This window comes from Bufo gargarizans, unplaced genomic scaffold (genome assembly GCF_014858855.1).
Source record: "Bufo gargarizans isolate SCDJY-AF-19 unplaced genomic scaffold, ASM1485885v1 fragScaff_scaffold_220_pilon, whole genome shotgun sequence".
Lineage (NCBI taxonomy): Eukaryota > Metazoa > Chordata > Amphibia > Anura > Bufonidae > Bufo > Bufo gargarizans.
This window is the reverse complement of record NW_025334073.1, coordinates 215,397-243,108: the sequence shown is the minus strand read 5'-3', so window position 1 is coordinate 243,108 and position 27,712 is coordinate 215,397. Positions and strand designations below refer to the sequence as shown.

The 27,712-nt window shown below is 46.7% G+C and overlaps 1 protein-coding gene across 1 annotated transcript in view; it reads right to left on the bottom strand.

The window, feature by feature from the left end:
* The window catches only part of LOC122922341 (MAM domain-containing glycosylphosphatidylinositol anchor protein 1-like), a 276,736-nt gene that overhangs the window by 79,006 nt on the left and 170,018 nt on the right, over nt 1-27,712 (bottom strand). The window contains exons 7-9 of the mRNA XM_044272917.1: nt 18,141-18,410; nt 14,687-15,016; nt 10,256-10,549 (exon numbers count right to left, since the gene is read on the bottom strand). Coding sequence (XP_044128852.1) covers nt 10,256-10,549; nt 14,687-15,016; nt 18,141-18,410 — 894 coding nt within the window. The remainder of the gene's footprint in view (nt 1-10,255; nt 10,550-14,686; nt 15,017-18,140; nt 18,411-27,712) is intronic.

The window sequence follows — 27,712 nt, the reverse complement described above, 5'->3', positions numbered from 1 at the left end:
GTCAAAGCCCCGCCCCCTGCTGATGACATCACCAATATAATGACTTGTGATCAGACATGAGATCTACACGCCTTATACTACAGGAACATCTATTACTGCTGACAACCTGCCTGTATATCATGTCTGAGAGGTAGTCACAGCCCCGCCCCCTGCCGATGACATCACTGATATAATGACATGTGATCAGACATGAGATCCACGCACCTTATACTACAGGAACATCTATTACTGCTGACAACCTGCCTGTATATCATGTCTAATAGGTAGTCACAGCCCCGCCCCCTGCTGATGACATCACTGATGTGCAGGAGTGCCTCGGTCTGACACCTGCTAATAAGATGATGTCGCAGTGTCGGGCCCAGTCCTCAGGGCTGCCCGCCTGCTATCTCACACTGAGCAGCACAAGTGAGAAGAAGCTCAGCGGAGATCAGCAAACGACTCCGAGATAATATGAAGCCAGTGCCGGAAGAAGGAATACCCCTGTAGACGCCTCAGCATGACGCCCCTTTAACTACACCCCTTCATGTGAATATGTATCAAGCTCATAAAGACAGTGATATCCACAGGTAGTAACTATTTGTGCTGCGGTGCACACGTTTAGATCTTCAGCCATTTCTGATTCTTGGTCCCTTATATAAGGAACATACTTCATGGGGAGATACCTGAGCAGTGGTAAGAATCACAGCAGAATGGACTAGCCTTTTAAGGTACAAGACTTATAGGCCCCTAAATTAATATCAGACCCCAGACCAGACCCTTTCATTAATATCAGACCCCAGACCAGACCCCTACATCAGTATCAGACCCCAGACCAGATCCCTACATCAATATCAGACCCCAGACAATACCTCTACATCAATATCAGACCCCAGACCAGATCCCTACATCAATATCAGACCCCAGGCAGGACCTCTATATTAATATCAGACCCCAGACCAGACCTCTATATAAATATCAGACCCCAGACAAGACCCTTACATCAATATCAGACCCCAGACCAGATCTCTACATCAATATCAGACCCCAGAGAAGACCTCTACATCAATATCAGACCCCAGACAAGACCCTTACATCAATATCAGACCCCAGACCAGATCTCTACATCAATATCAGACCCCAGAGAAGACCTCTACATCAAGATCATACCCCAGACAAGACCCTTACATCAATATCAGACCCCAGACCAGACCCTTTCATTAATATCAGACCCCAGACCAGACCCCTACATCAATATCAGACCACAGACAAGACCTCTACATCAATATCAGACCCCAGACCAGATCCCTACATCAATATCAGACCCCAGGCAGGACTTCTATATCAATATTAGACCCCAGACCAGACCTCTACATCAATATCAGACCCCAGACCAGACCCTTTCATTAATATCAGACCCCAGACCAGACCCTTTCATTAATATCAGACCCCAGACCAGACCTCTACATCAATATCAGACCCCAGACAACACCTCTACATCAATATCAGACCCCAGAGCAGATCCCTACATCAATATCAGACCCCAGGCAGGACCTCTATATTAATATCAGACCCCAGACCAGACCTCTATATAAATATCAGACCCCAGACAAGACCCTTACATCAATATCAGACCCCAGACCAGATCTCTACATCAATATCAGACCCCAGAGAAGACCTCTACATCAATATCAGACCCCAGAGAAGACCTCTACATCAATATCAGACCCCAGACAAGACCCTTACATCAATATCAGACCCCAGACCAGACCCTTTCATTAATATCAGACCCCAGACCAGACCCCTACATCAATATCAGACCCCAGACAAGACCTCTACATCAATATCAGACCCCAGACCAGATCCCTACATCAATATCAGACCCCAGACCAGACCCCTACATCAATATCAGACCCCAGACAAGACCTCTACATCAATATCAGACCCCAGACCAGATCCCTACATCAATATCAGACCCCAGACCAGATCCCTACATCAATATCAGACCCCAGACCAGATCCCTACATCAATATCAGACCCCAGACCAGACCTCTACATCAATATCAGACCCCAGACAAGACCTCTACATGAAAATCAGACCCCAGACAACACCTCTTCATCAATATCAGACCCCAGACCAGACCCTTTCATTAATATCAGACCCCAGGCAGGACCTCTATATTAATATCAGACCCCAGACCAGACCTCTACATCAATATCAGACCCCAGACAAGACCTCTACATCAATATTAGACCCCAGACCAGATCTCTACATCAATATCAGACCCCAGACAAGACCTCTACATGAAAATCAGACCCCAGACAACACCTCTTCATCAATATCAGACCCCAGACAACACCTCTTCATCAATATCAGACCCCAGACCAGACCCTTTCATTAATATCAGACCCAGACCAGACCCCTATATTAATATCAGAACCTAGAATAGACCTTTATATTACTATCAGACACCAGACCAGATCCTTATATTACTACCAGACCTCTATATCAATATCAGACACCAGATCAGACCCCTATATTAATATCAGAACCTAGACCAGACCTCTATATTACTATCAGACACCAGACCAGATTCCTATATTAATATCAGACACCAGACAAGATCCCTATATTACTATCAGACCTCAGTCCCCTATATTAATATCAGTTCCCAGATCAGACCCCTATATTACTATCAGACACCAGACCAGACCTTATATTACTATCAGACCCCAGATCAGACCTCTATATTATTATCAGACACCAGCCCAGACCCCTATATTACTATCAGACCCCAGACCAGACTCCTATACTATTATAAGTTCCCAGACCAGACCTCTATATTACTATCAGACACCAGATCTGATTCCTATATTACTCTCAGACCCTATACCAGACCTCTATATCAATATCAGACACCAGACCCCTATATTACTATCAGACCTGTATATTATTATTATCAGACACCAGACTAGACCCCTATATAACTATCAGACCCCAGACCAGACTCCTATACTATTATCAGTTCCCAGACCAGACCTCTATATCAATATCAGACACCAGGCCAGGCCCTTACATTAACATCAGACTCCACACTAGAACCCTAAATTACTATCATACCCCAGACCAGACCCCTAAGGAGGAAGGAACTCCACACAGTGACTGCACAGGAGGAAGAGACTGCACACAGTGACTGCACAGGAGAAGAGACTGCACACAGTGACTGCACAGGAGAAGAGACTGCACACACTGACTGCACAGGAGAAGAGACTGCACACAGCGACTGCACAGGAGAAGAGACTGCACACAGCGACTGCACAGGAGAAGAGACTGCACACAGTGACTGCACAGGAGAAGAGACTGCACACAGTGACTGCACAGGAGAAGAGACTGCACACAGTGACTGCACAGGAGGAAGAGTCTGCATACACTGACTGCACAGGAGAAGAGACTGCACACAGCAACTGCACACAGTGACTGCACAGGAGAAGAGACTGCACACAGTGACTGCACAGGAGAAGAGACTGCACACACTGACTGCACAGGAGAAGAGACTGCACACAGCGACTGCACAGGAGAAGAGACTGCACACAGCGACTGCACAGGAGAAGAGACTGCACACAGCGACTGCACAGGAGAAGAGACTGCACACAGCGACTGCACAGGAGAAGAGACTGCACACAGCGACTGCACAGGAGAAGAGACTGCACACAGCGACTGCACAGGAGAAGAGACTGCACACAGTGACTGCACAGGAGGAAGAGTCTGCATACACTGACTGCACAGGAGAAGAGACTGCACACAGCAACTGCACACAGTGACTGCACAGGAGAAGAGACTGCACACAGTGACTGCACAGGAGAAGAGACTGCACACAGTGACTGCACAGGAGAAGAGACCACACACAGCGACTGCACAGGAGAAGAGACTGCACACAGTGACTGCACAGGAGAAGAGACTGCACACAGTGACTGCACAGGAGGAAGAGACTGCACACAGTGACTGCACAGGAGGAAGAGTCTGCATACACTAACTGAACAGGAGAAGAGACTGCACACAGCGACTGCACAGGAGAAGAGACTGCACAGGAGAAGAGACTGCACAGGAGGAAGAGACTGCACACAGTGAATTGTGGTATTTTGGGGAGCCATGTTTCTCTTATTCTGGACAGCCCCTTTAAGTTCCTCAGTAACGTGTATTGTGCGGGTGACCCCTCTGGCGGTTTGTCGGAGCTGCTGCAGAGTCTGTACAATATAGCGGTAGCACCATGATATACAGTATTAATAGCAAAGAAGTCTCGGAGGGGACGTGAAGATGGTCAGACCCTCAGGCCGGATTCCTGGTACTGCAGGAGCGCAGGGGTCTCCATTACTCATGTCTGTAGTGCAGTGTGAACTGTGATATAAACCCCCCGCCGGAGGCCGCGCTATTAAAGGCATCCATTATGCGATACCCGGCCGCTCGCTGCTGTCCTCCAGTTTGTTATTGGACTAATAAAAAGTGTTTTCTGTTATTATGGTGGTTGGAGGAGAATTCCCAGTATCACTGGTCCTGACACTTCATATTTACTGGGTCTTGGTGTGTGACCACGGGGGGAAGGGGTGTACGGATGCGCCTGCTGCGAAGGACAAGCTTCTTTCTGAGTCTTTTTCTCCAAACGTGAGAACACGGAGAATCAGACGGACCCCGTGAGGCGAAACAACGCGGCGGACAGAGGAGGAAAGGGGTCACACCATCACTGGACTCCAACCTGCTACTGCACAACTGGGACTCCGTGGCACGCTGGGAGTTGTAGTTTTCCAAGATCTCTATGGCCACGGCTGTACAGTAACTGTTACAGTAGGGTTTCCACGTTGTGGCAGCGCGCGGCCTGCGGCGTCAAGCCTTGCTGGGAGCCAGAAGCCGTAACCACGTAAACGCTCCTAATAACTGTTACAATGTTACAATTCCCACATTGTAACAACTCGTGGCCATTATACCCCTGACAACGATTTTCCCACGCCAGCAATTAGGGTTCTAGCTCCTCCCTCTCACGTCTTGTCCCCTCCCCCTCCCAAGCATTAGTTGGCAGGTGCACACAGTCATGTGACCGCTAAGCTCCGCCCAGGAACGATGGACCGTTCCGGGTTTTTTTTGCGAACCGTATGCGGAACCATTCACTTCAATGGGTCTGCAAAAACAACGGAAGTTACTCCGTGTGCATTCCGTTTCCGTATTTCCGTTTTCGCCAAAAAGTTGTGCATGTCCTATTATTATCCGCAAATCACGGTCCCACGCCCCATTCAAGTCAATGGGTCCGCAAAAAATACAGAACGCATCCGTATTTCGCGGATCCATACTGTAGAAATGCTACGCCCAGCCCATACTGCTCATGTGTTTGGTGAATAATAAGTTACTGTTTCCGTTTCCAATCCGCAAAAAATGGATCACAAATGGAAACCATACGGATATGTTTTGTGGAATAACGGAACGGAAGAGGACTTAAATCAGAGAAAAAAAACTCATATACGGAACAACAGATCCGTGAAAAACGGACCGTAAAACAACAACGGTCGTGTGCATGAGCCCTAAGGCTACATTTACACGACCGTATGTGTTTAGTGACCAAGCATGTCAAGTGCATTTTGCGGCACAGCTAACATCACATGCTTACTCTATGAGTCAGTGCGGTTACAGCAACACCAAACATATAAAAGGTTTTTTATTTTTTAAGTTTTACTACTTTTGCACAAAAATCCCCCTTTTTAAAAAAAAAAAATAAATGAAATTTTTTTCTTTTGCATTGCCGCCTCCTAAGACCCAGACATTTTTTTATTATTCTTTCTATGGAGCTGTGTGAAGGCTTGATTTTTGCGGGACGACTTGTAGTTTTCATTGGTATCACTTTGGGGTACTTTACACTTTTTGATCGCTTTTCATTCGTTCTTTATGATGGTGAATAAATAAAAACAGCAATTCTCATCTTTTTGTTTGTGGTGTTCACTATGTGGGATAAATTATGTGATAATGGTATAGTTCAGGTCATTACGTATCCGGCGATACCAAATGTGTGGAGGGAATTTGATATATATATTTTTTCCCATTGAAAAGCATTTTTTCAATGAATAAAGGTGTATTTTTTAAATTTTGTGGGGGTTTTTTCTTTCAAATAAAACTTTATTGTATTCTGTTTTACTACGTATTAGTCCCACAAGGGCATCTGAACATGTGATCTTCTGATCGCTTCTATAATACTGTGTACTACTTATGCAGTACAGTGTATTATGCTGTCAGTACTATTCGGGCTGTGCTTCCCGGGCACACACCGCAGGCAGTTTACAGACGTCCACACCCTGCAATCTTATTTGCAGGGGTGCTGATGTCTGAAAGAGGGAGCTCCCTCCCTCTAAAGCACTTAGATGCCGCAGTCGCTATTAAACGCAGCATATTTAAAGGAAGTGCAGATCTGGGCTGTGAGATCAGGAGGCCGGCTGTGAGATCAGGAGGCCGGCTGTGAGATCAGGAGGCCGGCTGTGAGATCAGGAGGCCGGCTGTGAGATCAGGAGGCCGGCGGTGAGATCAGGAGGCCGGCTGTGAGATCAGGAGGCCGGCTGTGAGATCAGGAGGCCGGCTGTGAGATCAGGAGGCCGGCTGTGAGATCAGGAGGCCGGCTGTGACATCAGGAGGCCGGCTGTGAGATCAGGAGGCCGGCGGTGAGATCAGGAGGCCGGCGGTGAGATCAGGAGGCCGGCTGTGAGATCAGGAGGCCGGCGGTGAGATCAGGAGGCCGGCTGTGAGATCAGGAGGCCGGCTGTGAGATCAGGAGGCCGGCTGTGAGATCAGGAGGCCGGCGGTGAGATCAGGAGGCCGGCGGTGAGATCAGGAGGCCGGCTGTGAGATCAGGAGGCCGGCTGTGAGATCAGGAGGCCGGCTGTGAGATCAGGAGGCCGGCTGTGAGATCAGGAGGCCGGCTGTGAGATCAGGAGGCCAGCTGTGAGATCAGGAGGCCGGCTGTGAGATCAGGAGGCCGGCTGTGAGATCAGGAGGCCGGCTGTGAGATCAGGAGGCCGGCGGTCATATCAGAGTCAAGCTCTTGCTTTCTGGGACACAGGTAAAGGTAACAGCTTAGAATAAAGGACACTAATGACCACGGTAAAAACACCTATCCGTGGTCATTAAGTGGTTAAACATCTCATTTTGACAAAAAAAATAAAAAATATGGAAAAAAATAAATAAATCATCAGCACCTCCTACTGATCTTGTGAACGCCGCGTTTTCCGGACTCTTTATTACTGATGAGAGAGGCGGCGAAACAAGATGTGACTTTTGCGCACAAGAGAAGAGAGCGCAGGCGATAAATGGACGATGCCGGCAGAGCGCGGAGATAAAAACATTTATTATCAGACCTTCTCAGAACGCACGCTCCGCCATCATGTGAGATGAGGACCCCGGCGCCAGAGCCGCACTAATGAAGCACCTGCGCCGCGGAGAGATGTTTCCATTAGAGCAGAGAGAGACTCGCGCACAAAAGCTACAGGTGACTCGTTAACGGCAAGATTCCTTAATGGACCCGAGAAAGCGTGACCTCGGGTCAAGGAGCAGAACGCCAGGAAACGCCATTACCGCCGAGGAGTCCGTGTATTACACTCTCACAGCGATAATAGGGCACAGCTGCCGCCGTCAGGTTATCCGTTTCCGTGTTTATACAATGTGGCACCTACATATTCTGCAGCGCTGTACAAAAGTATCACCACCTGTCCCCCCGAGGCTCGCAATCTGACACCGTCATGGTTCCATTTTTTTTTATGTTTTAATATTTCTATTATTTTCTTCATTTTATTATCCTAATTTTTTTCACCTGTACATTAGAGCTTTTAGAATATTACTTTATCATTTTTTAATCTTTTTTTATTTTAATTATTGTTGCTCAGCTTTTTTTTTTTGACATGCTCCTTTTTTTTCTTAATTATATTTAATTGATTTATTTATTTTTTATTTTATTTAGCTTACTTTATATCAGATCATTTTTTATTCTATGATATATTTTTATTCAACTATAATTCTTCTTTTTTTAAATAAAAATAAATAAAATAAAGTAATTCTCATATCATTTTCTATCGTTCACACCTCGGCCTGGAATACCGCCATACGGTCAGAGTTACAGTTGTGCTGTTTTTGTTTGTTTATCTTGATTCTCCGTTTTATTTGTAGAGGAGATGCTGGTCGTCTCTTCTTATAGGGGTTGTCACCTAGATTTACACATCATTTCTATTCCCACTGGTCTGCCTGTGAATGTGTCAGTCTCCACTGTATTTCTAGCATTATATTCCTAAAAGAAGAAGTTCGGGATGAAGCCAGCGGTGAGTCCTCCGTGACAGCAGGGGGTTGTGGGAGGACTGGATAGAAGTGGATATAAAATCTAGCCTGTGATTATCATCAGCACTAATGCCGCCTGGCTGTGAACTCTGGGGCCTGTTAATGGCGGCACAATGTGACTTCATTACTGCCGCTGGCTGTCGGGATAGACCGGAATAATAAAATGATTGGAGAAGAGGAAGTAGCAGATGCTCCCCGTTACGTCTGCCCTAAAATTCAATTCCCGGCTTGTCTATGCATCACTTTAACCCTCTTTAACCTCCATATGTTGCACATATTCCATAATTTTGGCTTTAATGGCTCCGCTCCACCGCACAGCATGTGCTTTGTATTCATCTAAAAGCTACAAGGGCACGGAGGATCTCCTGTGAGATAACGCCACACGGAACCGAGCGGCCGCTGAATCACAGAGCGCACACTGGGTGAAGATGAGGACACTGCGGGAAAAAATACCCAGAGTCGCCCTAGAAAATCTCCACCTCCAGACTCCGGTTCCGTCATAATTAAAGAAGAACTCCAACACTGCAAACAGTGCACTCCCACTATAACCCAAAGGATGTCACCAGGCGGGATCTGTGCTGGAATCTCCTCTTCCTGTCTCATATACTGGATGTTTACAGGTTGTAATAGTTCAGGTCACCAAGAAACCTCCTAGCTTCCTGTCTGGATGACCACTATTCAGTCACATGTACGGCGCGGCACATTTACCAAGTTTTGAATCCCAAATTATTTGATTTATAAGCTCCACCAATAACAGAAACCCCAGTTATACAAAAAAGGGAGGGAGGTCAGGAGATTACTACATACAGATATATACAGTCACCACTAGAGGGAGCTCAGGAGATTACTACATGCAGATATATACAGCCACCACTAGGGGGAGCTCAGGAGATTACTGCATACAGATATATACAGCCACCACTAGAGGGAGCTCAGGAGATTACTACATACAGATATATACAGCCACCACTAGAGGGAGCTCAGGAGATTACTACATACAGATATATACAGCCACCACTAGAGGGAGCTCCGGAGATTACTGCATACAGATATATACAGCCATCACTAGAGGGAGCTCCGGAGATTACTGCATACAGATATATACAGCCACCACTAGACGGAGCTCAGGAGATTACTGCATACAGATATATACAGCCACCACTAGAGGGAGCTCAGGAGATTACTGCCTACAGATATATACAGCCACCACTAGAGGGAGCTCAGGAGATTATTACATACAGATATATACAGGCACCACTAGAGGGAGCTCAGGAGATTACTACATACAGATATATACAGCCACCACTAGAGGGAGCTCAGGAGATTACTGCATACAGATATATACAGCCACCACTAGAGGGAGCTCAGGAGATTACTACATACAGATATATACAGGCACCACTAGAGGGAGCTCAGGAGATTACTACATACAGATATACAGCCACCACTAGAGGGAGCTCAGGAGATTACTGCATACAGATATATACAGCCACCACTAGAGGGAGGTCAGGAGATTACTACATACAGATATATACAGCCACCACTAGGGGGAGCTCAGGAGATTATTACATACAGATATATACAGCTACCACTAGAGGGAGCTCACGGGATTACTACATACAGATATATACAGCCACCACTAGAGGGAGCTCAGGAGATTACTACATACAGATATATACTGTCACCACTAGAGGGAGCTCAGGAGATTACTACATACAGATATATACAGCCACCACTAGAGGGAGCTCAGGAGATTACTACATACAGATATATACAGCCACCACTAGAGGGAGCTCAGGAGATTACTGCATACAGATATATACATTGATATTTGGATACCTCTTCTTTAAAGGAGTACCCCCACCCAACACCAGTGTGGTGCCCATGTCAGCTTGTACCCATTATGCCTCACACTGTACTCACACTGCACATTCAGCTGCACTGCGGCCTCCCTGGATCGGATGTTGAAGCCGTTATATCTCGCCGTTTGACACTTATAGCCTCCGCTCATTTCTCGGGTGACGTTTTCCAGCCTCAGTTTTCCGTCCGGAGTTTCTATGAGCTTTTCACCATTGGGGAACGTGGCCTCCTTGTCCATTCGAGTCCACAAAACCGGCGGCAGCGGCTTTCCTCGCACCTCGCACTGCAGCTCCGCGGTGGACCCCTCCCTTACGGTGATGACTAACTGCCCCCGGGGGACGCTGATGGACGGAGGGACTGCAAGGAAAACAGTGAAAGGAAAGAGACAGTAAGTGAAGTGTCGCAGCTGTAAGTGTCCCTCTCCATATAGCTGAGCCCCCATCTGCCGCCATCACACCCTCAGAGGTCAGAACTGTGAAAGGCTTCCTCTGGATATATGATGGTCCTCCAGTCTAGACCTCCGAGACTGTGCCTTCATATCTGCGGCGGCTGCAGTCTTGGTCTCCCAGTCTCAGTCTACAAGCCGGTCTGACTGGCGAGCCCCCCGGGGTCCACTCCCCTCATCTCACTGTACCCTCTTTTGCTTCCTATGGGATCTAGCAGGATATGTAATGGCCGCTCTGGATTTGCTAAGACACATACAAAGTCCCGACGCTGATCGGCATCTGTGCAGGAGGCAGGAGAGGCCAGCCAATGCTTGTGTCTGTCTGGCGTCTGATATGGGGGTCTGGTCTGAGGCTTCATTTTGAGATCTGGTCTAGGGTCCAAATTTATTGCTTTAATTGCTCTGCTAGATTTGTTTCTAGTTGGCAGCTCAAGGGTGTGTCCTTTCTGCTGCAACTCTCTCCTGATCACAGCTCAGGGGTGTGTCCTTTCTGTTGCAGCTCTCTCCTGATCACAGCTCAGGGGTGTGTCCTTTCTGCTGCAGCCCTCTCCTGATCACAGCTCAGGGGTGTGTCCTTGCTGTTGGAGCTCTCTCCTGATCACAGCTCAGGGGTGTGTCCTTTCTGCTGCAGCCCTCTCCTGGTCACAGCTCAGGGGTGTGTCCTTTCTGCTGCAGCTCTCTCCTGATCACAGCTCAGGGGTGTGTCCTTTCCCCTGCAGCTCCCCTCCCATCACAGCTCAGAAGATGTGCCCTTTCTGCTGGTGCTCTCTCTCTCTATCACAGGCTGGTAAGTGTGCCTTTTCTGCTACAGCTCGTTTCCTATTACAGCCAAGGGGGCTTGTCCTTTCTGCTGCAGCTCTCTTCCTATAACTGTCGACAAAGGTGGACGTGCACAGTAACAGTAGATGGATGTGCACATTACTATGCTGATTAAACACCAGGGGGCGCCATTCTAATGAAGTAAATAGAATCTCTCACAACTGGGGAATTTTTGTAACAGAAAGTAAATTTAAAAAGTCAGTAGATTGTAATGCTGCATTATAATAAGATAACATTTAAGGGTCTGATCTGGGGTCTCATTAGGTTAGAGGGCCACATCTGGGGTCTCATTAGGTTAGGGGGCCTGATCTGGGGTCTCAGGTTAGGGGGCCTGATCTGGGGTCTCAGGTTAGGGGGGCTGATCTGGGGTCTCATTAGGTTAGGGGGCCTGATCCGGGGTCTATTAGGTTAGGGGGGCTGATCTGGGGTCTATTAAGTTAGGGGGGTTAATCTGGGGTCTTATTAGGTTAGGGGGGCTGACCTGGGGTCTATTAGGTTAGGGGGGCTAATCTGGGGTCTCATTAGGTTAGGGGAGCTGATTTGGGGTCTCATTAGGTTAGGGGGGCTGATTTGGGGTCTCATTAGGTTAGGGGGGCTGATCTGGGGTCTATTAGGTTAGTGGGGCTGATCTGGGGTCTATTAGGTTAGTGGGGCTGATCTGGGGTCTCATTAGGTTAGGGGGGCTGATCCGGGGTCTCATTAGGTTAGGGGGGCTGATCCGGGGTCTCATTAGGTTAGGGAGTCTGATCCGGGGTCTCATTAGGTTAGGGGGGCTGATCTGGGGTCTCATTAGGTTAGGGGGGCTGATCTGGGGTCTCATTAGGTTAGGGGGTCTGATCTGGGGTCTCATTAGGTTAGGGGGGCTGATCCGGGGTCTCATTAGGTTGGGGGGCTGATCCGGGGTCTCATTAGGTTAGGGGGGCTGATCCGGGGTCTCATTAGGTTAGGGAGTCTGATCCGGGGTCTCATTAGGTTAGGGGGGCTGATCTGGGGTCTCATTAGGTTAGGGGGGCTGATCCGGGGTATCATTAGGTTAGTGGAGCTGATCTGGGGTATCATTAGGTTAGTGGGGCTGATCTGGGGTCTCATCAGGTTAGGGGGGCTGATCTGGGGTCTCATTAGGTTGGGGGGCTGATCCGGGGTCTCATTAGGTTAGGGGGACTGATCTGGGGTCTCATTAGGTTGGGGGGCTGATCTGGGGTCTCATTAGGTTAGGGGGGCTGATCTGGGGTCTCAGGTTAGGGGGCCTGATCTGGGGTCTCAGGTTAGGGGGGCTGATCTGGGGTCTCATTAGGTTAGGGGGCCTGATCCGGGGTCTATTAGGTTAGGGGGGCTGATCTGGGGTCTATTAAGTTAGGGGGGTTAATCTGGGGTCTTATTAGGTTAGGGGGGCTGACCTGGGGTCTATTAGGTTAGGGGGGCTAATCTGGGGTCTCATTAGGTTAGGGGAGCTGATTTGGGGTCTCATTAGGTTAGGGGGGCTGATTTGGGGTCTCATTAGGTTAGGGGGGCTGATCTGGGGTCTATTAGGTTAGTGGGGCTGATCTGGGGTCTATTAGGTTAGTGGGGCTGATCTGGGGTCTCATTAGGTTAGGGGGGCTGATCCGGGGTCTCATTAGGTTAGGGGGGCTGATCCGGGGTCTCATTAGGTTAGGGAGTCTGATCCGGGGTCTCATTAGGTTAGGGGGGCTGATCTGGGGTCTCATTAGGTTAGGGGGGCTGATCTGGGTCTCATTAGGTTAGGGGGTCTGATCCGGGGTCTCATTAGGTTAGGGGGGCTGATCTGGGGTCTCATTAGGTTAGGGGGGCTGATCTGGGGTCTCATTAGGTTAGGGGGGCTGATCCGGGGTATCATTAGGTTAGTGGAGCTGATCTGGGGTATCATTAGGTTAGTGGGGCTGATCTGGGGTCTCATCAGGTTAGGGGGGCTGATCTGGGGTCTCATTAGGTTGGGGGGCTGATCCGGGGTCTCATTAGGTTAGGGGGACTGATCTGGGGTCTCATTAGGTTGGGGGGCTGATCTGGGGTCTCATTAGGTTAGGGGGGCTGATCCGGGGTCTCATTAAGTTGGGGGGCTGATCCGGGGTCTTATTAGGTTAGGGGGGCTGATCCGGGGTCTCATTAGGTTGGGGGGCTGATCCGGGGTCTTATTAGGTTAGGGGAGCTGATCCGGGGTCTCATTAGGTTAGGGGGGCTGATCCGGGGTCTCATTAGGTTAGGGAGTCTGATCCGGGGTCTCATTAGGTTAGGGGGGCTGATCTGGGGTCTCATTAGGTTAGGGGGGCTGATCCGGGGTATCATTAGGTTAGTGGAGCTGATCTGGGGTATCATTAGGTTAGTGGGGCTGATCTGGGGTCTCATCAGGTTAGGGGGGCTGATCTGGGGTCTCATTAGGTTGGGGGGCTGATCCGGGGTCTCATTAGGTTAGGGGGACTGATCTGGGGTCTCATTAGGTTGGGGGGCTGATCTGGGGTCTCATTAGGTTAGGGGGGCTGATCCGGGGTCTCATTAGGTTGGGGGGCTGATCCGGGGTCTTATTAGGTTAGGGGGGCTGATCCGGGGTCTCATTAGGTTGGGGGGCTGATCCGGGGTCTTATTAGGTTGGGGGGCTGATCCGGGGTCTCATTAGGTTAGGGGGGCTGATCCGGGGTCTCATTAGGTTGGGGGGCTGATCCGGGGTCTCATTAGGTTGGGGGGCTGATCTGGGATATGATTTGGATACCTGTTCTAGAGGCTGACAAAGTTTTGGGGTCTGAATTACTAATCGAACACTTTTCGGGCGCAGTGATTTGTATAGGGGGTGTCACTTGTCTTTGGCCTTTTTAATTGGCAAGATTCCCGGAGAGGACTTTTCCCCGGCGCATCCCTATAGAGGGGGACGCCCCAGGAGAGCAGGATAAATGCACAAGGCTTGGAGCAGGGTGGGGGCCCGCACAGATAATGCCTAGGCAGTGAGGTGCAGTAGCCGCAGACCCTGAGGCCTCGCATTGTATTCACACTGTGGGATGTGGCTTTGTACTTGGCAGAAGTCAATGACATTGTGGGGCTCAGTCTCTGCCCTGGAGATCTGCTCCAGACACTGGACATCATAGTAATGCAGAAAACATAATTGCCCAGAATGCAACAATCCATATGTGCATCACAGGACCCCCAAACAAACTGCCCTGGATGCATGCATCAGCACAATGCAGACTGATTGTGACTGGAGAATCGACCAGTGCACCTCTCACCTGTCTCTGCGGAGATGTTGATGTCGCTGCTGTTCAGGGTGAGGGGCAGGTTGGGTAACGAGGCGTCACACAAGTAGGTGCCATAGTCACTAAAGCGAAGGTCGATGATCTCCAGGCTGCTGGTGACCGGGGGCAGTTCTAGGTCATTCTTGGTGATCACGATGCGGTCCGAGGTCTTTATGACCTTCTGGTTCTTGTACCAGGTGTACTGGACCTTGTCTTGGGGCACGGCGTCCACGTGGCAGGAGATCTTCAGGTCCTGGCCCAGCTGGATGGTCTCGCTCTCCTTGATGACGTCAGGGGTGATCTGATAGGTGAGGTTCCTCATAGCTGTGAGGGGCAGAAGACAAACGCAGGGGCATCAACTGGAGGAAAACCGGCATCACTTCTTGTCAGTGAATGGAAACTTGGGGCTGACCTAGTGCTGCACACATGGGCTGAGGGGTTGTGTCGTCTGTCAGTGAATGGAAACTTGGGGCTGACCTAGTGCTGCACACATGGGCTGAGGGGTTGTGTCGTCTATCAGCCTGGAACATAGACGTGCCATGGCCGGTGGGGGCCCCGTTACAGATCACCACCCCAGACCTTTGCAGTCCATGCATGATGGAGCTCCGAAGGGTTGGACATAGGGATGAGCGAACTAAAAGCTTCAGTTATCTAAGAATTCCGTTACCGCGGACCATAAGTGGCTGGTACCTGTTAGCGGAATCCATAACGGAAATTCTTAGACAACCTGAACCTTGGACGCCAAACTTGGAAAACAGATGTTCGCTCATCCCTAGTTGTACGGGGCGAGCTCAGGAGAAGACACCTCCGGGGATGTACAAGGGATCGGGAAGAAAAAAGGTTACAAAAATATCTAAAAATATTTTAAAAAAGAAATCAGAATGTTGAAGCCACAATAAATAATCATCGTTGGTGTCTATGTGTCCCAAACTTTGTTTCAGAAAAATGTGAATATCGCATTATTTATCCCGCACTGTGAATGGTGCAAGAAAATACTACTGCAGAAATGCTGCTTCTGATCACATCTCCTTAAAATTATCACAAAGTTGTATGAACCCCAAAATGATACCAATAAAAACAAAAATGTGCCCCACAAACAAGGAGCCCGGCACAGCTGGCACAACCAGGACATACATGAGTTACAGGAGTCGGGGGAGGGGGAGGCAGCAAAACAAATCAGCACAACAATAAACAGACACATTATAAAGTTGATACATTTGATAGATTTGATACGTTTGTTCATCACGGAGCCGCAGACGTGTTCGGCCCACCCTGCGCTCCCAGCGCTCGGCACAAAGACGTGTTCGGCCCACCCTGCGCTCCCAGCGCTCGGCACAAAGACGTGTTCGGCCCACCCTGCGCTCCCAGCGCTCGGCACAAAGACGTGTTCGGCCCACCCTGCGCTCCCAGCGCTCGGCACAAAGACGTGTTCGGCCCACCCTGCGCTCCCAGCGCTCGGCACAACTACCGATATTTTTTATTCCACCCACAAAATATTGGTTTTCGTTTCTCAGCACATTATATGGGACATGAACTGCAGCCGTAAAAATACAACTTATCCTGCAAAAAACAAGCCTTCACATCGATGGAAAAATAAAAAGTGATGGCTCTCAGAAGCTCGGGCAGGAAAAAGGACTGAGGCGGTGAGAGGATAGGATAACTCTAACACCAACAATGACTCCATTCACAGACAGCAAGCAGAGATTGTGAAAAAGGTGATCAATCAAAACATGTAAATGCTTTTCCTTTAAGAGAGCGGATTGTAGAACAGATTATAGAACGTCCGCGGTGGGCGAAAGACTCATCAACCACATAAAGAACATTCACGTCTCCTCGCCACAAACGTGTCTGATCAACTCCGTCCACAGAGGCGTCCGCTGCATGAAATCAATGCCTATCCAGGTACAAAAGATCAGCGGCGACATCACTGAGAATGCCGCCTATCCATTAACTAGAGATCAGCGGCATTCTCTACAGATCAGCGGTGCCATGACTGAGAATGCAGCCTATCCATTCACTAGAGACCAGCGGTGACATCACTGAGAATGCAGCCTATCCATTCAGTAGAGATCAGCGGTGACATCACTGGTAATGCCGCTCATCCATTCACTAGAGATCAGCGGTGCCATCACTGAGAATGCCGCCTATCTATTCACTAGAGATCAGCGGTGACATCACTGAGAATGCAGCCTATCCATCACTAGAAATCAGCGGTGCCATCACTGAGAATGCCGCCTATCTATTCACTAGAGATCAGCGGTGACATCACTGAGAATGCAGCCTATCCATCACTAGAGATCAGCGGTGACATCACTGAGAATGCAGCCTATCCATCACTAGAGATCAGCGGTGACATCACTGAGAATGCAGCCTATCCATCACTAGAGATCAGCGGTGACATCACTGAGAATGCAGCCTATCTATTCACTAGAGATCAGCGGTGACATCACTGAGAATGCCGCCTATCCATTCACTAGAGATCAGCGGTGACATCACTGAGAATGCAGCCTATCCATTCACTAGAGATCAGCGGTGACATCACTGAGAATGCAGCCTATCTATTCACTAGAGATCAGCGGTGACATCACTGAGAATGCAGCCTATCCATTCACCAGAGATCAGCAGTGCCTTCACTGAGAATGCAGCCTATCCATTCACTAGAGATCAGCGGTGACATCACTGAGAATGCCGCCTATCCATCACTAGAGATCAGCGGTGCCATCACTGAGAATGCAGCCTATCTATTCACTAGAGATCAGCGGTGACATCACTGAGAATGCAGCCTATCCATCACTAGAAATCAGCGGTGCCATCACTGAGAATGCCGCCTATCTATTCACTAGAGATCAGCGGTGACATCACTGAGAATGCAGCCTATCCATCACTAGAGATCAGCGGTGACATCACTGAGAATGCAGCCTATCCATCACTAGAGATCAGCGGTGACATCACTGAGAATGCAGCCTATCCATCACTAGAGATCAGCGGTGACATCACTGAGAATGCAGCCTATCTATTCACTAGAGATCAGCGGTGACATCACTGAGAATGCCGCCTATCCATTCACTAGAGATCAGCGGTGACATCACTGAGAATGCAGCCTATCCATTCACTAGAGATCAGCGGTGACATCACTGAGAATGCAGCCTATCTATTCACTAGAGATCAGCGGTGACATCACTGAGAATGCAGCCTATCCATTCACCAGAGATCAGCAGTGCCTTCACTGAGAATGCAGCCTATCCATTCACTAGAGATCAGCGGTGACATCACTGAGAATGCCGCCTATCCATCACTAGAGATCAGCGGTGCCATCACTGAGAATGCAGCCTATCTATTCACTAGAGATCAGCGGTGACATCACTGAGAATGGCGCCTATCCATTCACCAGAGATCAGCGGTGCCATCACACATTCTTGTACAGTTACTGGCCTGGTACAGGACATACATCTCACTAGGAGGTTGACCGTCTTCTTGGCCGGGTTCCCCACGTTGTTGATGGCCGTGCAGTTATAGAAGCCGGAGTCCTCCGCTCGGATGTGCCGTATGGTGAGGTTCCCCCCTTTACTAATGCTGTTGGGTGGCATGGGGTTCGGGGAGTGAGACCAGACGGCTTTGGGTGGGGGGTCGCCTCCGGTAAGCGTGCACTGCATGGTGACGTTGTCTCCTGGATTCACCACCAGCGTCTCATTCACGGACATCTTGAGAGCCGGAGGAGCTGAATGGAGGAAGAGAGAGAAGGATGAGACGAGAGGAACAGAAGAACATCTGATACACTGTCACATGAGACATCAGACCGCCCGATGATGTCACCTCCCAACCCATGATGTCACCCACTGTCAGACGCAGCACCCTGAGCCAGTCATAATGGGAAGATGACAGAGCACACCTGCTGAGGGATAGTCATTAGATGGCTGATAAATGACTTCTCTAGTCACACCTAAAGCTGCCATACCCATTTTCTCAAATGAAAATATAATGATACATCCAACAGAGGTAACGATGTTAGTCAGTGTTCGGTCAGTGATTTCCATCAGTGATTATGAGCCCAAACCAGGTACGGCTCTAAACACAGAACGGGGGCAGATCTTTCCCCTATACCTTATGTCTGTGGAGGCTCCAGTCCTGGTTTTGGCTCACAATCACTGATGGAAATCACTGACCGAACACTGACGTAAGAATGAGGAACAATTCATCAAAAAGATCTGGGTGCACATCTCAGTGTACATAGAAGCTCAATGCCAATCGGAGGTATGTAAAGTGTTTAGAGACACAGAGATAATCTCACATCGATATAAAGTATCACCGCACTCTCCACAATATACAAATAGAAAAAAAAAATGGCAGAGAAAAGTAGAACAAAGAGTGAGAAAACTGATGAGGGCAGTGGAGAACTTCACCTACAGGAAGACAGTGGGAATAAGACTCTGACAGCTCTGTGTGCTTGAGCCTTGTATTATATTATCCATGATGAGTGTTATACTCCATATCACGTCTTACTCTGCCAGCACCTAAACTTGTTATACTGAACGCGCAGTAATGATGTGAGGCCTGAGCTGAAGGGGGACTTGATGTCTATTCTCATCACGCAGTGCAGCCAGTACAAAGCCAAAACCTACACACATAAACAATGCAGCATCACACAGCAGACGCGGAGACCCAGGCAGCAATGCCCCTGCATTTTTCAGCATCAAGCTCCCAGGATAATCATTTACTATACCCAAATATAGGAACAATAGGAACAAACATAACTGCTATAATACTGCTCCTATATAACTACTATATTACTGCCTCCTATGTACCAGAATATAACTACTATAAGAATATATCTGCTATAATACTGCTCCTATGTACAAGAATATAACTACTATAATACTGCTCCTATGTACAAGAATATAACTACTATAATACTGCCTCCTATGTACAAGAATATAACTACTATAATACTGCTCCTATGTACAAGAATATAACTACTATAATACTGCTCCTATGTACAAGAATATAACTACTATAATACTGCCTCCTGTACAAGAATATAACACTATAATACTGCCTCCATGTACAAGAATATAACTACTATAATACTGCTCCTATGTACAAGAATATAACTACTATAATACTGCCTCCTATGTATAAGAATATAACTACTATAATACTCCTATGTACAAGAATATAACTACTATAATACTGCTCCTATGTACAAGAATATAACTACTATAATACTGCTCCTATGTACAATAATAAACTACTATAATACTGCCTCCTATGTATAAGAATATAACTACTATAATACTGCTCCTATGTACAAGAATATAACTACTATAATACTGCTCCTATGTACAAGAATATAACTACTATAATACTGCTCCTATGTACAAGAATATAACTAATACTGCTCCTATGTACAAGAATATAACTACTATAATACTGCTCCTATGTACAAGAATAAACTACTATAATACTGCTCCTATGTACAAGAATATAACTACTATATACTGCTCCTATGTACAAGAATATAATCTACTATAATACTGCTCCTAGTGTCACAAGAATAATAACTACTATAATACTGCTCCTATGTACAAGAATATAACTACTATAATACTGCTCCTATGTACAAGAATATAACTACTTAATACTGCCTCCTATGTACAAGAATAATACTACTATATACTGCTCCTATGTACAAGAATATAACTACTATAATACTGCTCCTATGTACAAGAATATAACTACTATATACTGCTCCTATGTACAAGAATATAAACTACTATATACTGCCTCCTATGTACAAGAATATAACTACTATAATACTGCTCCTAATGTACAAGAATATAATACTATAATACTGCTCCTAGTACAACAATATAACTACTATAATACTGCTCCCTATGTACAAGAATATAACTACTATAATACTGCTCCTATGTCAAGAATATAACTACTATAATACTGCTCCTATGTACAAGAATATAACTACTATCATACTGCTCCTATGTACAAGAATATAACCTACTATATACTGCTCCTATGTACAAGAATATAACTACTATAATACTTCTCCTATGTACAAGAATAATAACTACTATAATACTTGCTCCTATGTACAAGAATATAACTACTATAATACTGCTCCTATGTACAAGAATAAACTACTATAATCTACGCTCCTATGTACAAGAATATAACTACTATAATACTGCTCCTATGTACAAGAATATAACTACTATAATACTGCTCCTATGTACAAGAATATAACTACTATAATACCTCCTATGTACAAGAATATAACTACTATAATACTGCTCCTATGTACAAGAATATAACTACTATAATACTGCTCCTATGTACAAGAATATAACTACTATAATACTGCCTCCTATATACAAGAATATAACTACTATAATACTGCTCCTATGTACAAGAATATAACTACTATAATACTGCTCCTATGTACAAGAATATAACTACTATATACTGCTCCTATGTACAAGAATATAACTACTATAATACTGCCTCCTATGTACAAGAATATAACTACTATAATACTGCTCCTATGTACAAGAATATAACTACTATAATACTGCCTATGTACAAGAATATAACTACTATAATACTGCTCCTATGTACAAGAATATAACTACTATAATACTGCTCCTATGTACAAGAATATAACTACTATAATACTGCTCCTATGTACAAGAATATAACTATAATACTGCTCCTATGTACAAGAATATAACTACTATAATACTGCTCCTATGTACAAGAATATAAACTATAATACTGCCTCCTATGTACAAGAATATAACTACTATAATACTGCTCTATGTACAAGAATATAACTACTATATACTGCTCCTATGTACAAGAATATAACTACTATAATACTGCTCCTATGTACAAGAATATAACTACTATAATACTGCTCCTATGTACAAGAATATAACTACTATAATACTGCTCCTATGTACAAGAATATAACTACTATAATACTTCCTATGTACAAGAATATAACTACTATAATACTGCTCCTATGTACAGAATATAACTACTATAATACTGCTCCTATGTACAAGAATATAACTACTATAATACTGCTCCTATGTACAAGAATATAACTACTATAATACTGCTCCTATGTACAAGAATATACTACTATAATACTGCTCCTATGTACGAATATAACTACTATAATACTGCTCCTATGTACAAGAATATAACTACTATAATACTGCTCCTATGTACAAGAATATAACTACTATAATACTGCCCTATGTACAAGAATATAACTACTATATACTGCTCCTATGTACAAGAATATAACTACTATAATACTGCTCCTATGTACAAGAATATAACTACTATAATACTTCTATGTACAAGAATATAACTACTATAATACTGCTCCTATGTACAGAATAAACTACTAATACTGCTCCTATGTACAGAATATAACTACTATAATACTGCCTCCTATGTACAAGAATATAACTACTATAATACTGCTCCTATGTACAAGAATATAACTACTATAATACTGCTCCTATGTACAAGAATATAACTACTATAATACTGCTCCTATGTACAAGAATATAACTACTATAATACTGCTCCTATGTACAAGAATATAACTACTATAATACTGCTCCTATGTACAAATATAATATATAACTACTAGTAAGTTACTGCCTCCTATGTACAAGAATATAACTACTATAAATACTGCTCCTATGTACAGGAATATAACTACTATCAATACTGCTCCTATGTACAAGAATATAACTACTATATACTGCCTACTATGTACAGGAATATAACTACTATAATACTGCTCCTATGTACAAGACTATAACTACTATAATACTGCTCCTATGTACAGGAATATAACTGCTATAATACTGCTCCTATGTATGATGATATAGAGCAGGAGGTCTTCATGTTTCAGTAGCCGCGCTGTATTATAGCGGTGTGTGGATGCTGCACTGGGATTAGTAAGGAAGACAAATGTTCTGGACCAGAGAACCCATGTCGGATCTCTCGCTGCCCGGCGCTGGCTGCTTGTTATGATAATACCGTATTTGGTTAGGCGGTATGTGCGGAGTGTTCACACTTGTGCTCCTTCCAATGATGCAGAACGCGCTGCTGCCCCCGGGTGCCTCATAGACGCTTGAATTAAAAGTCGAATCCGTTGTTTTCATTTGGTGTTTGCGGAACATATGACACAGACGGAGTGAGAGTCATCCATCCCTGCGGAGCGCATCACCCTCAGCTCGGAGCTGCACAGTAATTGTGTTTTGTATGCAGAACATCTTGGAGCGCAGTTGCCTCACGCACTCATGTGATGGCGGTATAAGTGCCTATAGACGGTATTGGCCACGGCGGTGGATGGAGCCGCAGCTCTGGAGGATCATTATGTAGGATTGGCATAATAAAATCTGGAGTGGCGCACGTGACGTCCCCAATGACCGGATTCTGCCGTTTTCACAAGCTGCGCTGGAGGGCAAACAGGTGTGTAATAACTCCGATAAGAGGTGCGGCCCAATTACAGCATTAACCCTTCTGATGCCAAGGGAAGCAAGTCCTGAGATGGATTCTACAGATTAGAGCGTTCCATGCCGTTTTTGTTTTGCCCACTTCTGATATTTTGACTTTAGGATTTAGAAGGGGAAATTGGGGCCCTCTATGTAAGGGCCACAGCACAGTCACATGGTATCAGTGATAAGGTCTCTTAGTTTTTGTAAAACAACGCTGACAACGTTACTGCAGGTGCTGATAGAAGGTGTCAGAACCAATGGCCGACTAGAACATGGGCACTTTAGGTGACCTCTTTGGTCCTGAGGTTTAGACTGCACAGATGCAAATCGAGATTTTTTTCATGTTTCTTTTTTCAAAAATCGCAGCAAAATTCAGAACAAAGTAAAGTGCGCACTGATCCCCCAAGATACGATGCACAGTGTGTGGTGCAAGATCTACAGAAGGACCTACAAAGAGTCACATGACCTCAGCAGGTCCTTAAGCCAAATGGAAAGCAGGAAAGAGAGGAGGAGGAGGAGGTGTTTTGTTAGGGCATGAGGTCTGATCTGGGGTCTGTGTTAGTTTAGGTGGTTTTGAGTTTGAATGTAATTAGGGGGTCTGCTCTCAGTCTGCTTTTAAGCGTTCTGACTTGGGGGGTTCTACTTATTTCAGTGGTCTCTTCAGTAGCTGCATTAAGGGAATTTGGTTTAGAGGCTTTAATTAGGTGTATTAATTTTGGGGGTCTGCTCAGGAGGCTGTATTTAGAGAGTCTGGTTTAGGGTGTATTTATTTTGGGGGTCTGCTCGGGAGGCTGCATTTAGAGTCTGGTTTAGGGTGTATTTATTTTGGGGGTCTGCTCGGGAGGCTGCATTTAGAGAGTCTGGTTTAGGGTGTAATCATTTTGCGGGGTCTGCTCGGGAAGCTGAATTTAGACAGTCTGGTTTAGGGTGTATTTATTTTGGGGGTCTGCTCGGGAGGCTGCATTTAGAGTCTGGTTTAGGGTGTATTTATTTTGGGGGTCTGCTCGGGAGGCTGCATTTAGAGAGTCTGGTTTAGCGTGTATTTATTTTGGGGTCTGCTCGGGAGGCTGCATTTAGAGAGTCTGGTTTGGGGTGTATTTATTTTGGGGGTCTGCTCGGGAGGCTGCATTTAGAGAGTCTGGTTTAGCGTGTATTTATTTTGGGGGTCTGCTCGGGAGGCTGTATTTAGAGAGTCTGGTTTCGGTGTATTTATTTTGGGGGTCTGCTCGGGAGGCTGCATTTAGAGAGTCTGGTTTGGGGTGTATTTTTTGGGGGGGTCTGCTCGGGAGGCTGCATTTAGAGAGTCTGGTTTGGGGTGTATTTTTTGGGGGGTCTGCTCGGGAGGCTGCATTTAGAGAGTCTGGTTTGGGGTGTATTTATTTTGGGGGTCTGCTCGGGAGGCTGCATTTAGAGAGTCTGGTTTGGGGTGTATTTTTGGGGGGGTCTGCTCGGGAGGCTGCATTTAGAGAGTCTGGTTTGGGGTGTATTTTTTGGGGGGGTCTGCTCGGGAGGCTGCATTTAGAGAGTCTGGTGTGGGGTGTATTTATTTTGGGGGTCTGCTCGGGAGGCTGCATTTAGAGAGTCTGGTTTGGGGTGTATTTTTTTGGGGGGTCTGCTCGGGAGGCTGCATTTAGAGAGTCTGGTTTAGCGTGTATTTATTTTGGGGGTCTGCTCGGGAGGCTGCATTTAGAGAGTCTGGTGTGGGGTGTATTTATTTTGGGGGTCTGCTCGGGAGGCTGCATTTAGAGAGTCTGGTTTGGGGTGTATTTTTTGGGGGGGTCTGCTCGGGAGGCTGCATTTAGAGAGTCTGGTGTGGGGTGTATTTATTTTGGGGGTCTGCTCGGGAGGCTGCATTTAGAGAGTCTGGTTTGGGGTGTATTTTTTTGGGGGGTCTGCTCGGGAGGCTGCATTTAGAGAGTCTGGTTTAGCGTGTATTTATTTTGGGGGTCTGCTCGGGAGGCTGCATTTAGAGAGTCTGGTGTGGGGTGTATTTATTTTGGGGGTCTGCTCGGGAGGCTGCATTTAGAGAGTCTGGTTTGGGGTGTATTTTTTGGGGGGGTCTGCTTGGGAGGCTGCATTTAGAGAGTCTGGTTTAGCGTGTATTTATTTTGGGGGTCTGCTCGGGAGGCTGCATTTAGAGAGTCTGGTTTGGGGTGTATTTTTTGGGGGGGTCTGCTCGGGAGGCTGCATTTAGAGAGTCTGGTTTAGCGTGTATTTATTTTGGGGGTCTGCTCGGGAGGCTGCATTTAGAGAGTCTGGTTTGGGGTGTATTTATTTTGGGGGTCTGCTCGGGAGGCTGCATTTAGACAGTCTGGTTTAGGGTGTATTTATTTTGGGGGTCTGCTCAGGAGGCGGTATTTAGAGAGTCTGGTTTGGGTGTATTTATTTTGGGGGTCTGCTCGGGAGGCTGTATTTAGACAGTCTGGTTTAGGGTGTATTTATTTTGGGGGTCTGCTCGGGAGGCTGCATTTAGAGAGTCTGGCTTGGGGTGTATTTATTTTGGGGGTCTGCTCGGGAGGCTGCATTTAGAGAGTCTGGTTTGGGGTGTATTTATTTTGGGGGTCTGCTCGGGAGGCTGCATTTAGAGAGTCTGGTTTGGGGTGTATTTTTTGGGGGTCTGCTCGGGAGGCTGCATTTAGAGAGTCTGGTTTAGCGTGTATTTATTTTGGGGGTCTGCTCGGGAGGCTGCATTTAGAGAGTCTGGTTTGGGGTGTATTTATTTTGGGGGTCTGCTCGGGAGGCTGCATTTAGAGAGTCTGGTTTGGGGTGTATTTTTTGGGGGGGTCTGCTCGGGAGGCTGCATTTAGAGAGTCTGTTTCTTGGGTCTGTAGTCGTTTAGTGGGTTCTAGTCTGGTGAGTACACCGACACACTGTGGAAAACCAATCCACACAGAGACTGACCCGCGGTGAAGATCATATCAGTCATGAACTGCGCTCACTCCTCACCTGTGCCCCCCCCACGGACCTCTCTCTGAGCAGACCCTTTATATTGCGTCCTCTGCCAATAACCGCGCGCACTGAGTAATGGCCTCTGTCAGGCGGCAGCGCATTCTGTTCTCTCTCTGAGACGCGCGGTTCTGGTGGCTAAGTACAAGTGACAGTTTAATGGGGTCCTGGTCAGACGGCACTTCATTAGGTTTTGACGTCTTGTAGATTTTAGAGTTTCATCCTTGGATCGAGGCGGGGGAGGGGGAGAGGAGATTGATTGAGACGAAAGGATCGACTTCCGCACTTCCATCTCTCAGGGGCACAGAATAAACTGGCAATCGATAGCGCCAGTTATATCACTGGTGTCCGAAAACCCAGACACTCGAGCGACAGCAAAAGATGGAAGAAAGAAGCCAAGGATCCGAGAAAGGGAAGAAATCACTTCGATGCCACGCGGTGGTTTCAGTCTTACCCAGCGGCACTGGAGTGCCGGGTTTGAATCCTGTACGGATTGTATGAAGAGGTCAATGGGGTCCCTGTGGCTACCTGGGTCCTAGTGGTGGCCAGAGCTGCCAATGGGCCCAAGTTCAGCGGCCGATCCTGACCGAGCAGCTCCTCTGTCCTATCATCACTATGATCAGGCTGGAGGATGAAGCCTAGAATGTATGGGTCTCGGGAGGTTTTGCATCTTGCATGCTGTGGGTCCTCCTGCGTTTTTAGTGGGATACAATGGGGCTAATCGGCACATGGACAACCATTGGTTAAAAGCAGGTCCCACACAGAAACTGCTCCAAGAAGGAACATGTCCGTTATGGACATAAGAACAGTCCATGAAGATAACAAGCCCTAGGGTTGGGTTTAGGGTGAAGGTTGGTGGGGTGGAGGACATGGGTTCGGAGGATCGTTGGGGGATGGGGCTGGATTCTCCTAAGGACCCATACATTCTAGTCACAATTGAGCCTAGATAGTTAGGTAACCAGTGGACCCCGGGTATACAGCATTAACCCTTTGACTACTACCCATCAGAAACCTTTACTGCTTTAGACCAGCAGGTACATTGACATTATTCCCTGATTTCCCTAGACCCAAATGTAGGGATACCTACATTTACCCTTTCACTACTCAAGACCACCAGCAAAATGCTAGACCACCAGGCCTACCAACATTAACCCCTTCACTGTCCTAGACTACAGGGATAAAAACAATGACCCCAACACTGCCCAAGACCACCAATGATGTGCTAGACCACAAGGCATACCAACATTAACCCCTTCACTGTCCTAAGCCACCAGAGATGCAGATTGCAAACATTGATCTTTTCACTTTCCTAGACCACCAGGGATATAGACACTAACCTTCACTGCTCTACGTCTCTGGAAATCCGTCTGCTTTATAGCTAATTATTACGGTGCTGTATGTGAATTTTTTTTTAATGTGGTTCTGTATGGTGCGATTTACAACGAGCAGCGCCCGGGCCCCAAACGATTTACAGCAAGCAGCGCCCGGGCCCCAAACTGCAGCACTCATTAGAGGGAACATTGCCAGGGCTACAGCC